The sequence below is a fragment of the Podarcis erhardii genome (genome assembly GCF_964252035.2).
Source record: "Podarcis erhardii genome assembly, chromosome: 7".
Lineage (NCBI taxonomy): Eukaryota > Metazoa > Chordata > Lepidosauria > Squamata > Lacertidae > Podarcis > Podarcis erhardii.
In genome coordinates, this window is record NC_138511.1 from 46,357,796 (window position 1) to 46,370,995 (window position 13,200).

Below are 13,200 nucleotides of genomic sequence, written 5' to 3' on the forward strand. Positions count from 1 at the left end.
CTCCTTCCATTGAGCACTGGTGGGCGGTAGGAAAATTTCACCATCAAGAAAGATGTATTAGTGGGCAGTAGGTAAAAAAAGATTGACTACCCCTGAGCTAGACTGACTAGTAACAAGTAGCTCTTTATAGTTTCAGGCAAGAGTCTTTCCCCAGCTCTCCCTGGAGATGTTAGGGGATGAATCTCAGAATTTCAAGCTTATGCTTTCCATTTGAGCTATAGTGCTTCCCTTATTACTGGTTTACCTATAAGAAGGACTCACGTGCTTACCTCTGCTTAAAAACCTCCAATGAAAGGAAGCCCACCACATTCCGAGCTAGTCTGCCTCTCTGCCAAACAGCTTTTACCATCAGAAAGTTCTTCCTAATGTTTAGTTGGAATCTCCATGCTTGTAATTTGAATCTATTGAGGGCCTAACCTTTGGAAAAACAGAAAACAAGCTTGCACTATCTTCTTTGTGACAGCCCTTAAGATATTTGAAAATTGCTATCTTATCTCCTCCCAGTCTCCTCTACTCCAGACTAAACATACCCAACAACACCCTCAATCATTCCTCATAAGGTTTGCAGAACAGCAAGAGTCTTGATCCAGGTTGGTACTTTGGTTGGGGGAGGATTACCTTAACATTTTCTCCATCACTGTTTCATGTTGAAAATCCCTCACACACCCCTCAGAATCTGCTATTTGCTGTTTTGATTGTTTTGATTTTGTTTTTGTTTTTTAAGTGGCAGAGAATCCCAATCATTGGGCTTCCAATATGTGGTGAATATCATGTATACTTTGACCCTCTTTGGGCAAGTTACTTTAAGGCTCAATTTCTATTAATCTGAAAAGGAGAAGTGAAAGATTATACTGTAAAAATGATTTCTCCCCTACCCCCTGCTTCCATTGATGTCGTTCTTCCATCAAAGTTCAACCCTGCTGCTGTGGTTCTGTGAAATGGATCAACTTTGTCAGGAACTTGACAAAGAAGCTGGTAAACTCATCTTGGCTATAACCTCAGCAGGATATACTCTTTTTTCCTTTTTTCTTCAGGAGGGTAGCTTAATTAAATCAAGCCAAAGATACATACAGTACAGCAGGTGAAACCTGCAGCAGCATAAACAGATCAATAAACCGATTTGTGTTTGCTGACCAGAAGAGATTTCTAATTACTAGTGCTCTGTACTCCCCATTTCTGATGGCGTGGGAGTAATTGAAAGCATAAGAAATCCAATTCCCTCTTGTTTGGGAGTTTGTTTCTGTTTAGCTCCACTTAACTGGACTGGTAATGCTGACTCGTCTGTCGAGGCTGAAGGTGGTAATTTATTTCCAGTTGTCTACTTGGGATCCTAGTTCCTTATTCAAGAGTTGCTTAAATTTTTTAGTAGGAGTTTATTTTTAGAGGTTTCAATAGCACATCAAAGTATATATGTGTGTGTATTTATTTATATCTGCCTAAAAGCACACATGTGCCCCAGACTTCCTGCTTCCATACTGTCTGAATCCTGTATCAAAAAGAGAACGAAAGCTTTGCTGATAAATAACTGTGAGCAGCACTGAAGGGGAAATTATCCTCCAATTTGTGAACCTATGGAAATACTGTATATTCTGTATTGTTGTATAATATCTAGGATTTATTGCATGGAGAATCAAATAATATTATTATTACTGTTGTTTTTGTTGTTATTTAATCTATACACTGCTTGCATGCCAAAATGGCTTCTAAGTGGTTTGCAACTATAAAATCAGAATCAAAATACACAATAACATTGAAAGATCCATAATTAAAATATACAATAAAACAAACAATTAAAAAAGCATAATGAAAACAGTGAAAACCCATTTCAGGAGATATGGGAGATAATCCAGCAAGTTTCTTAATACACGTGAAAGTGTTCACACACACCAAAACTGATTTTTAAAACTATTGATTTAGCATGTTTAGAACTTTTCTGAAGTTCTGTCAGAGTGCAAATACTGAAAACCCAAGTATTAGTAAATGCCTTTTGACTTTTCACACAAAACTTAATTAAGAGATGTAGCAGTATGGTTGCTCATTAATCATACGTTTGCTGCCCCTGTAGTTCTGCTGCGCTGAAATCCATTAGTCTCCAGTCATGTACCTGCCAATGTACATCAGCATCTGTGGCTTCTTACACTGCTCTGGGTGAAGGAATAACAAGGGCGAGGCAAGTGATGTGGTTCCTTCCACTTGCCAGAGCAAGTGTGATAGGAATGCACACTTATTTAAAACAAGACTGCTTGCACATTGCCACTCTTACTCCAATGTGGGATGGTCTGTTTGTTATCAACATTAGAATTAATGCTTTCTTCTCTCCCCACCCCGTTTCTTTATAATTTTCAGCCATGGCCCAGCGTGTCCAATCTTGCTAAGGATTTCATTGACCGTCTGCTCACAGTGGATCCTAGTGACCGGATGACAGCTCTTCAAGCCTTAAAGCACCCCTGGGTGGTCAGCATGGCTGCCTCTTCTTCCATGAAGAACCTGCACCGCTCCATATCTCAGAACCTCCTCAAGAGGGCATCATCTCGTTGCCAAAGCACCAAGTCTGCCCAGTCCACCCGCTCCAGCCGCTCCACTAAATCCAATAAGTCCCGGCGGGTACGGGAGCGGGAACTGCGAGAGCTGAACTTGCGCTATCAGCAGCAGTACAATGGCTGACAACTCAGCAGGAGGCTGCCTGGCTTGTTCTTTCTTTGTCATTGGGACATGTTCTGCACTGTGTTCACTAAGTGAGGGGGCCCCAAGCTCCAGCCCTCTTCTCTCAAAGCCCAACTTCCTATGTCCATCTTCCTGCCTTGGGAGATGGAGCTTTAGGGATGCTGCTGCCCCTGGGAGCACATCTCACCTGTGTAGGGTCAGGGGATTAGAAAATCCTGCTTCTTGGCCCAGCCCTGGAAAAACAGTCTACAGTTAGTTGCCTGAAATACTGGAGCCACGCAGAAGAGTCCTTCCCTAGCCAAGAATCTTTGCTACTCCTATTTATTGATTCCCAAGTTTTATCTAGCAAGCCTCTGTTGCTACAGGGTCTGGATGCTACAGGGATGATTTAGGCCAGGGTAGCTAACATGGTACCACCCAAACATTGTTGTACTACAGCTCGTCATCTCTGTTGACTGGCCATGCTGACTGGGGCTTATGGGAGTTGGAGTCCAGCAGTAACTGAAAGGCACCACATTGGCTATTGCTGACTTAGGCTGTTGGTTAAAATCAGGATCATGGAACCCCATGGGTCCACAGGTGCAGAAGGAGATTACTGAGTTCCTCTTCTGGCTGCAGCCTTTTGCACTGCATCAGACATTGCCCCAGAAGTTTTTGTGACATCAGTTGGGGGTTTTCTGCACCCAAGAGAGAGGGTAGGGGAGCCTGTAAGTCCCAGTTCATGTGTGGAACACTGTGCACAGCTCTCTGAATCTTGGGCTATGCATTTTCACAGTTTCAGTTTTCACTTGGCTTTGCACTTAAATGGCTGCTTTCCATCCATACAGCTGTGAAATGGGGACCAAATTCTCCTTTGATACTTGTTGGAGGAAATCAGAATTAGTGCTGCTCCTCTCACTGTCCTGTGTGTTGAAGGCTGGAGAAATGGTTGTGCCTTAACTACACTAATTTTGTTGGCTGGGAATGGCTTTTCCTCCCACTATTTTGGAGCCTTATCTTGCTCTCTGTTGTATCTTTCCACTTAACGCTGGAATGAATTATAGGAAACCCGGTCATCATTCTGACTCAATCAGTGCTCAGATGTGTGACTCAGTACTGCAACATTGCAAGTGACTGAGGAGACATCAGACAGCTTTCTTCCCTCTTCTGACCTCCTGTACACACACCGGGGGGGGGGTGTCTCTCATCACAGGGGTGACATCAAAAGTCTGTTTCTCTCATTAAAGGCTTGAGTGGGTTCAAACAACTGCTGTGCTTGCCTCTACAGCTGGCACACTGGGGTGCAGGCAATGCAGCTTAGAATCATAAAATCACATAGCTTAAAGGGACCCAAAGATAATCTACGCTGCATGCCCCCCCCCCCGGATTAACCCACTTTCCCTTGGTTTTAGTGTGCTGCAAATAAAGAGCCAGAGAGCAAATCAGGTGCTCACACCAGAGCTGCCTCTTGAATTAAGTAATATGAAAAAAATTAAGACAGCAAGCTTGGTGCTTATTACAGCAGCAAATTGCCAGAGTCAGTAGCCAGTCTGAGCAGAGAGAGAACGTGTTTCTGTAGGGATTTTCTGTCTCCAGTTAGACTTTTATCTAAAAGTGCAGCAAAATGATGTAATGAGGTACCAGAGTCCTGAAATAATAGGATGGCCTGGGGGTGGGATAAATTTATTTGGGATATAGGAGCAAGTCTTGTTGTTCTGCCCTTTCATTCACCCCAGTAGATAAGGTCAAGAAAAAAGGGCAGCTATTGGAGTTTCCAACTTTAAATCAATATTTCTCTGTCCTGTTCATGATTGGCATTGTGCCCTCACATCAGCTGCTCTGTTTCACAGAAACCAGCTACTTCCAGCCTCTGGTGGCACATCCTGTTTCCAAGAGCAACTCTCTTGTGCTGGTTAATGTGTCAGGATACATTGTCAGACATCAGCTTAAGGACATTGCGTCAGTCATGGTAGGCAGGTGGCCATATCATTTTGGGCAGTTAAATTTTATTGACGTCAACAAAGGCACTTCCTGTCCCAATGAACAGTGACTCAGTGGAGGTGTTAGGAGTAAAGGTGTACGAAGTGCCTGGGAGTGATACCATTGCAGTGGGGTAGCCCTTGGGTGCTCCCAAGTGTGCATTTCCCTATGACAGAGAGGGAGGGAGTGATGGTGCAGCAGTAGCTGGGATGTTGAATCGCTCATTAGTAAGGATGTGAGTCTGCCTTGTCCTCACCTTGTTGAGACATCAGCATTACATAGGAAAAGTAATGTAACACACAGCTTGTGTGCTTAAGAAGCTTTAATCCACTACAGTGGGATTGATTCATGTCCATGTGTTCCTGCAGTAGTTCTAGAGGTACATTATGCAGAACCAGTTTCTCAGCCCAGGGTGACATCTAGTGGTCCAACATTCTCTGTCAGTAACCAGGCTCCTATTGATGCTTGGCTTTACCTCATACAGTGGTTTCACTTAGGTTACTTTGCAGTTGGAGATGCACCTGCTATTTATGTGTCACCAGTGAGTATTGCCCACTACTGGTGGCACACTGGTCTTTCCATTGACTTTTGTGGTGTGTATGTGACTGCTTCAGGAGACACCCCAGCATGGGTGGTAGTGGTAAAGGTCTCTGCCTTGTCTCTCTATTTCCAGTTGTCTATTCTGGATAGGACACCAATTTTATAGAGGGTTATTCCTTTAGACTCACTCACACTTTCCCCCACAGTTATTTCTATTACACGGTGGGGAAATTGCCAAATGTGAGGTGCCTATGTTCAACAGCCCTGGTGGTGAGAAATCTCTGTGTTAAGGAATTATTAAGTTTGTAGGTCAAAAGAAAATGACCACATGACCTCTCACTGTTGTTCCGTCCTCGATTGCAGAACTCTTAGCCCATGCTTTTGCTTCTCCTGCTCAGAGTTCATGCCAGTGAACCGGATTCATTGTGTGCATTTGCTTAAAAACAAAAAGCAACAAGATGGCAACACTCGGGTACTGAATTGTCTCTAGATGTTGACGTTGGTCTCTATCTTATACCACCCCTTCCCTCCCTGTTGGAACAGTAAATATTGTAAATATATTGGAACTTAGCAATACTGTGTAAAAAACAAACCAACCCCTACAGCATCTCGGATCTAGTGGTGCAAAATCCACCTATCCACTGTGGAATGGGATAAGGTCAATGATTGCCACTTCAGAGAATGCCAGCTTCAGATTATGTGATGTTTTTGTTGATAAGAGAGGACTCACCCCAGAGACATAACTGGGAATGGGGATAGGGGTATCATGGACAAGAGGCAGCTTCTAACTGGGTTGTGGCATTTGAAATGTCTCACGTTTTTGAGCCTGGAGATTCTACATGATTACTTCCTCCTACTGGTTTCCAAGTACTCTGTGTACAGGAGTTCCCCTTCTGTATCAGCAGATTCTTCATGATGACTTCCTCCTACTGGTTTCCAAAATTGCCCTTGCCCCTTTGGATAGTACCTAGAAGTGTAATTGTGCCTTAACACCAGCCAGCAGGGATAAGGAGGTGTATTCTGCTGGGACAAAGGGCCTTGGGGTAGTTTAATCAGAAAGGGGACAGGCTAGCATCTGCTATGTCTCTTCTCTTAGTGTTGGGAAAGTTAGTTTCTGTTGCTATAAAGGCAGTGCCCCAGTCATTAATGCCTAGTTCTTTGAAGTCCCCCACTCCATATGGGACCAAGCCCACACTCACAGTGGTTAGAGGCTTCCTTGCCCTCATAGCCTTACTAAGCAAACTCTGATGGCCAGCTGTAACAATCTGGAAGAGCTGGGTCTTCCAAGGGAACCTTTTGGCTTGGTCCTTCTAAGCTGTGGTGCTTCTGTTTTGAGATGCATTGGGATGCTTCCAAATGGAGTTTTTTCCTTTTCTTTTTCTGGACTCATGTATGCTCCTACATGAGTGGGCTTCAAGAGGTCCTTAGGCTTACAAAACCATTTCCACATGCATGTCAGATGGTGTTCCCTCCCTCTTCAACTTTTCCTGTGTCCTCCACTCCTTGTACAGCATTGAAGACTATCCCCAAGAATTTTGGGGAGTAGCTTGTTGAGCCAGCACAGAGGTCTTCAGTCATAAAGGAGAGCCTCCCAAAGTTCGCATGATAATTCATTGCATTGTCATTTTGGGTCCTAGCCAGTGCTTTTTTCCCTAAAAAATGTTTTGGGGTACTCTCATTCTGTCTGAGACTCAGGAAACACCATGGCAGGAAATGAGGCCGCCATCGGGGGTAGCAACTGAACTGACGATTCACCATGCTAGAGAAGAAACTATTTTTTTTAGTTTCTACTCCCGTTAGATTCACAAAATCTTTAAGGGGTATGCATACCCCTACATCCCCCCAGAAAAAACCCACAAACCACTGGTCCTGGCCATGGAGCATGCCTGAAACTAGTAAGCCAGATGGAAGATATGTCAACCCTGTGCTGATACCAGGTTGGGGAGACAGCAACATGTGTAATGCAGCCACTTTGAGGTTTTTCCCCCTACAATTGAGTGATTTATAAATTTTATGAAATAATAATGGAGTTGCTACAGGTAGCACAATCTGCAGGAATAAATGTCTCTCCCCCCCCCCATTCCATGTCCTCCTTTCTTCCTTCTCTGATGCTGTGGAGCAGTTTTAAACCCCCATCTGGAAGCTCCCTTGGTCTTTATTTCTGATGTGCTGATTACTTTATTCATCTGTTGAAGAGTTATATGGTCCCTTTCTTAGAGTGCAGATGCCACTGCTACTGAAATATACTGTGACTGAAGCACAGACTTCTGCATGAGTTGTCCTTGTCCTCATCCAATTGCTACCTTATAAGGAAAGAAGTCTGGTGGGGAAGTCCCTGATGTGATGGCATGTTATGGAGATAGTGAAGGCAACATGGCACTTTTTAGCTGCCATAATGTGTATTTTGGCCCTCGGCTAACCAGACAGACAGCTGAACCTGCCATTACATGAGTCTCTGGTTTGGTGGCCAAGCAGTGGCCTGGGATGCCCTGGCTGAGGCTGAATTCTTCTCTGACACACACTAACACCAAAAGTATGGGATTGTCTTCATTGCAGTTGAGTGAAATGTGTTTGTCAACCATGTTGTTTAATCCAAATATGAATGAGACAGCTGAGATGGTCCTCTGAAAAATCTGTCAGTAGCAAATGCCCGGGGGGAGCACTAGAAAAAGGTGTGTGTGGAGAGAGGAAGGAAGGAAGGAAGGAGGGGCTCGGTTGCATCATTCTGCCTATGCAGCTTTTCCATACCTTTTGAAAAGTTGCCTGTTCTGCATGCCTTATACAATTTTCATGCTGCATTTGCCAACCAGTGCCTTATCTGAAGCAATCAGTCTCTGCCCTCAGAAATCCAGGGTTCACTTGCAGCCCTGAGTCAAGCTCCAAAGAACTGCACAGTTAGTAATGCACATCAACTAGTCTTCCATGTTTGTGTTTGTCGTACTCCTGTTCCCCCCTTTCCCCCATGCTCTGCTACAGACAGTTTTTGAACTTGGGAGTCTGCTATGACACAAGGGCCTCCGGTTCAAAGGGAGGAGCAATAAAATAAAAAAATCTCCCACTGGGCACTTTCTAGCCTGACACTGTTCTGTGGATCTCAGCTGTAGCATTTGTCCCCCACTAGCAGAGACATAGCAAAGAATGTGAAGTGCATTAATTGACTGAGGGTGGCTATCCGAAACAACCAGGTGCCCTGCTTTCTGGTTGGGCAGCCCCTGTGTTGAAAAATCCATTTGTCTCTGCTTTTCCATCACTCGGTCCTCTCTTCTGCTTCATCTTTGCTTGTCTGCCTCTGTAGTGTGTAATGAAAGGTTGTTTATAAAGTTGTGGATTTCAAGCTTTCCATTTGCAGTGTACATTCTAGCCCAACTCGTCTGCAAAGGAACCCTTCCCTGCTTGCCCATCAGAGAACCCCAGCACACTGCAGAGGATTCTGGGGCTTGTAGGGCTTGCCCTGAGCAATGGCTGCTGGTTAGGCGTTGTTGGGTGTTGCCATTTAACCTGTACTAAAGTAGAATGCCTTAGAACACATGACACCTACTACTGGCTATGCATTGCTGGGAAAGATTGGTAGTGATGGGCAAGCTGCCTATTGGGAAAGCTCGTTTGCCGCTACTGATTTTTCTCACTAATAAGTATTCAAAGAACCTCTGGGTTCTTGGAGTACACTTTGAAAACCACTGTTTTAAATAAACAAGGCTGCAGTTCTATAGCCACTTACCTGGGAGTCAGCACCATTGAACTCAGTGGGATTTATTTCTGAGTAGACATGCACAGGACTGCACTGTGTAAGACACACTGTCTCTGGCTAGTAGCAGGCTACTTTCCAAGCCGCCTGCAGTCTGGTGGCCTTTGGAGTGGGGGGCGCCACCTCTTGGCCTCCACCTGCCCTTATCTTCTCCCCTGTCCTGTGAATGGTTCACTTTTGACCCTGCAGTGCTTCTTGGAAGTCCTCCACTGCAGGTCTTAAGGAACTCGCTTTCACTTTTCAGACATTCTCCCCCACCCCCTGCTCATCACACTCAAGTTGCCAAAAAAGATTGTTCCTAATCTCTCTCTCCCTGTTCTCAATGGGACAGTGAGATTTTACTTTTTGTCTCAAGTATTCATGTCTGTGATTTTTGCCTTAGGTGCCTCTTTTATTTTTTACACTATGGAATCTCTACTTTTTTAGAGTGTGATTTGATACATGGCAATTAACCTGTAATGTTGAAATTAGTGTATAGAATTATTTATTTTGTGTATTCAGTCTGTTTTTAAATTTGTAAAAGTATTCTGTTTATTCAGTAAAGTGTTGATCCTCACTTAGTGATCAGTGTATTTCATTTGGCGGGTGTGGTGTGGTGACTGCTTTATTGAATACATTGTCATTGTCTTTATATTGGTTCCTTTATGTGCATTTTAGTGGATGCTCAGGCATACTTTATGAAGGGAGCCCTCTCAGGATAGCAAACGTTCCTAATCTTTCCTCTGCTTTTCTTCCACCTGCATCTGTTTGATATTTCTCTTGGGATGTCAATTACTTGCTGAGCACAGGATGGAGTACTGTATGTGCCCCCCCCCCCCCCGATGGAGACTGGAGCAAAGTGGTTTGTATGATGTGTATTTCAAAGGTATTTTTAATGACAATGAAAGACTGGAGAGTTACTATTATTATTTATTAAATTGTTCAGCTTCCCAGCAGCATCTACCTCATTGTTGAAAATGGAACCTTGGTTCAATCCAGCAGAAATCACATGACCTTTCCACTCCTCAATAGAGTTCCAATACATAGCCACAAACTGAAAGTGTGAGAAGTTATGCCTGAGAAAATAGATGTTGTAATCCAATATTTCTTGTGTCCTCATCACATTTTCATGTGAATCTATGCCACCAGAGTTCAGACTGTTGTATTCCGTATCTGCACATGGAGGCAATTGGGATCTTCGTAGGTGCTGTGTAGCGTGAGAAGCTAAGCTACATGGATGGGTGCTTCATCTGAAAAAAAATGCTTAACACATGCTTTTGGAGAAAGACACTTTCAGCATAGTGCTTCCTCAGTATCTCTGACTCTCTTTGAGTTAACACTCTTACCTGGCAGGAGGAGGCTCCAGTCCCTGCAGCATATAGATCATAGATGTGGTGATACAGTTGCCTCAGTATTGCTGGCACTAGCTTACTCTCACCAGGGATAGAGCCACGTGCTGTAGATTGGCAGCTGAGCCACTTGCTACTGAAACAAATCAACCTCAGGTAGGGAAAGGCTAGGCAAAGTGGTGCCTGGTGCCCATTCAGACTGATAGGGTGGAGGGTAGGAAGACTCAACCATAGGCAGAGCCAGAGCTAATGGCAAGCAGAGACAACTAACTTTGGCTTTGTCCATATTCTCCTGCCTGCTGAATTCTACAAGAACAACACAAAGAGTGCCATCCACTCTTATGTAGGGTGGGGCTCACCTCCCCCCCATTTTATTCATGTTGGCAACCCTTGAAGCAGGGCCATTTCACTGGCTCTGCTGCAATACAAGCTCCCTCGGGCACCTTTCTCAACTGTGACCTGACTGCAGCTGCTTATCTTGTCTCTCCATCAGTCACTACCCAAGGAGAGGAAGGAAGCAAAAACCACGGGTGGCACAGACCTGATTTGGTGATAGGTACACTGGCATTACTCACCACAGATAGTGCCAAGCAGGTCTAGGTAGGCAGCAGCTGTCCACAGGAAAGACATTTCAGTAAGGCCCCAAGGGAACATCAGATCTCCTGGTACCCCTTATTTTATATGGGCTCCTCATCTGCACCAAGCAGCTTATTGGCAGTTGCACTTCTCTGTGTGTCCTTGAGCTGATAATAGCAGAAGGCCCAATTTAGCCTTGTGTTAAGTGCAGGTGCTGGACCAAAATGCTTCCTCACCAGGACCCACAAAGCCTCCAACAGTATCTATTCCTCATAACTGTCTCTTTATGAATGGGAAACACAACATTCAGAATTAGGTGTGTGGTTTTTAATTCCCGTGCTTAATGGCTCAGCTATAGAACTATCTGAAGAAACATGGTGTTCCGTGCTCCACACGTGTCCAAGTGGTGAGAGTTTGCAAGCACTGGGAAGAGAGATTGATTATTAAAACACTTTTAAGACTGCAGTTAAGTGAAAAGAAAGGGTTCTTCTAACAAGTCAGTACCCTTAACAAATGACAGTTCCCAGGAGTTTTTGCTGAGAGCCATGGCTGTTAAGTGATATATCACTGCTTTAAATGTAAGGTGAAGGTGTAGCCAAAGGTGTCACTCCAAAGCAGCTCTTTTCACCCTAAAAAGCCATTGCATGTAATAGTGCAGTGCGACCACAGCCAGGACATCAAAGCATACTGTCGTTCCTTCTCAACACTTTAGCAATTGAGTGTAATAGGCATGCATTCTCTGTTGGCGTGTGACTTGGAATAACAGAGTTTTTCCATATTTGTCTATTGCAAAACAGTTGGGAAGTCCTAGTTTGAGCAAAAGAGAGAGAAAAGAGGAAGCCACTTCAAAAGAAATGTTGGGTTCTTACCATTTTTGAAAATGTGGTAATTTATGTACAAACTGCATCATTTTCAGTCATTTCCCTTTTGCACTAGAGCTCTTCTTACACTCGTTCTCCGACACCTATTTGCAAAGCCTGAGCTCTGCAGGAGGCACAGGATGGCTCTTCTCAACATCACAGACACACACTCGAGCAACACGGTGGCAGAGGTGTCATGGGTAAAGGCCAGCTTGCTTCCAAGCCTCTTCCTTGGGGCTTGCTTCCTGGTTGGCATGCCTGGGAATTGTCTTGTAGTCTGGACGGTTCTTACTAAGTTCCCCCAGCGCTCCTTCACCATTAATGTCATCTTGAACTTGGCCTTGGCTGACTTAATGGTCATGTTGACAGCGCCATTCTGGATCTACTACTTTCTCAACAGCTGGGTCTTTGGAAATGTCATGTGCAGACTTCTCCTCTACCTCGTCTACTTAACTGTGTATGCCAGCATCTTCTTCATCACCCTGATGAGCCTGCACCGCTTTGCTGTTGTGGTCTTTCCGTTCACCTCCCAAATGTGGCGGAGGCAACATGTGGTGTGCCGGACTTTGCTGGCAGTTTGGTTGCTGGCAGGTGTCTTTGCATGCCCAACTTTGATATCTGCATCAAGCCTGAACAAGGTTGGAGAGTGTACGGATGAAATATATTTCTCAGATGAGCATCGCCTTGTGGTCAACATTCTGGAGACCTTATTTGCCTTCATCATCCCATTTTCTATTCTCTCCATCTGCTATTCCTGCATGATGAGAAGGATTCGGACACTGAGACGCTGCAAGGAAATGAAAACTGGGAAGCTGGTTGCAGCTGTGGTGGGTGCCTTCTTTGTGTGCTGTCTTCCTTACCACATCTTAAATCTCGTCATAATCTCTGCATTGTTGCTGAAATATACTCAGCCGGGGAAGGCAATGGCCTTGCTAGAGACAGCTGAAGCTCTAACAAACCTTCATGGGTCTGTAGCTTTTTTAAGCAGCTGCCTGAACCCCGTCCTCTATGCTTTTGCTGCCCGGAGCTTCCGTGGGGGACTACGAGAGACCAATTTTGCCAAGTTATTTGCCAAAATGCATGAAGACACAGAGGAGAAATCTACTAAGGACATTACTGTTTCAATGCAGGTTCTGTAACTCCAGGGGAGTAAGGGAGTAACTTTAGAATAAAATATTCCTCCTCTGATATGAGCATTTTCTGTATATATTAATAAGCAAAGGAAGAACCTCAGAGGTTGCTGGGGTAAAATAAATGGATGTGAGACCAAAGCAATGCTGTTGTGGCACCTGGCAATCTGAGGGAGACCCAGAGAGTTTTTGTGTGCAGCAACAACCTTATCTGTGATTCATTAGCTACTTTCCAATGTGGAGAACTCTTTATGTCTATCCTAGCCAAGTAACTTTTCTCCTTGTATCCAGGTAAACATATTCCGGGGGCATGTAGATTGCAATGACAGAGCTTCCGTACTTAGCATAAACATATGTTGCAAACCAGTTGAGTAGTCCTAGTTTGAGTACAAGAACAG

The 13,200-nt window shown here is 44.4% G+C and overlaps 2 protein-coding genes across 3 annotated transcripts in view; both read left to right on the forward strand.

Annotated features, from left to right (window-relative positions):
- PSKH1 (protein serine kinase H1) overlaps window positions 1–9,464 on the forward strand; it is a 30,756-nt gene extending 21,292 nt beyond the window's left edge. For both annotated transcript variants that reach the window (XM_081870516.1, XM_081870517.1), the window contains exon 3: window positions 2,347–9,464. In XM_081870516.1, coding sequence (XP_081726642.1) covers window positions 2,347–2,664 — 318 coding nt within the window. In that variant the 3' untranslated portion in view covers window positions 2,665–9,464. The remainder of the gene's footprint in view (window positions 1–2,346) is intronic.
- Window positions 9,465–10,913: 1,449 nt separating this feature from the next.
- Window positions 10,914–12,811, forward strand: LOC309346679 (leukotriene B4 receptor 1-like; the record flags this gene model as incomplete). The annotated part of the gene is made up of 1 exon (XM_081870579.1): window positions 10,914–12,811. The coding sequence occupies exon 1, from the start codon at window positions 11,705–11,707 to the stop codon at window positions 12,809–12,811; it is 1,107 nt and encodes a 368-aa protein (XP_081726705.1). The 5' UTR covers window positions 10,914–11,704.
- Window positions 12,812–13,200: the final 389 nt, after the last annotated feature.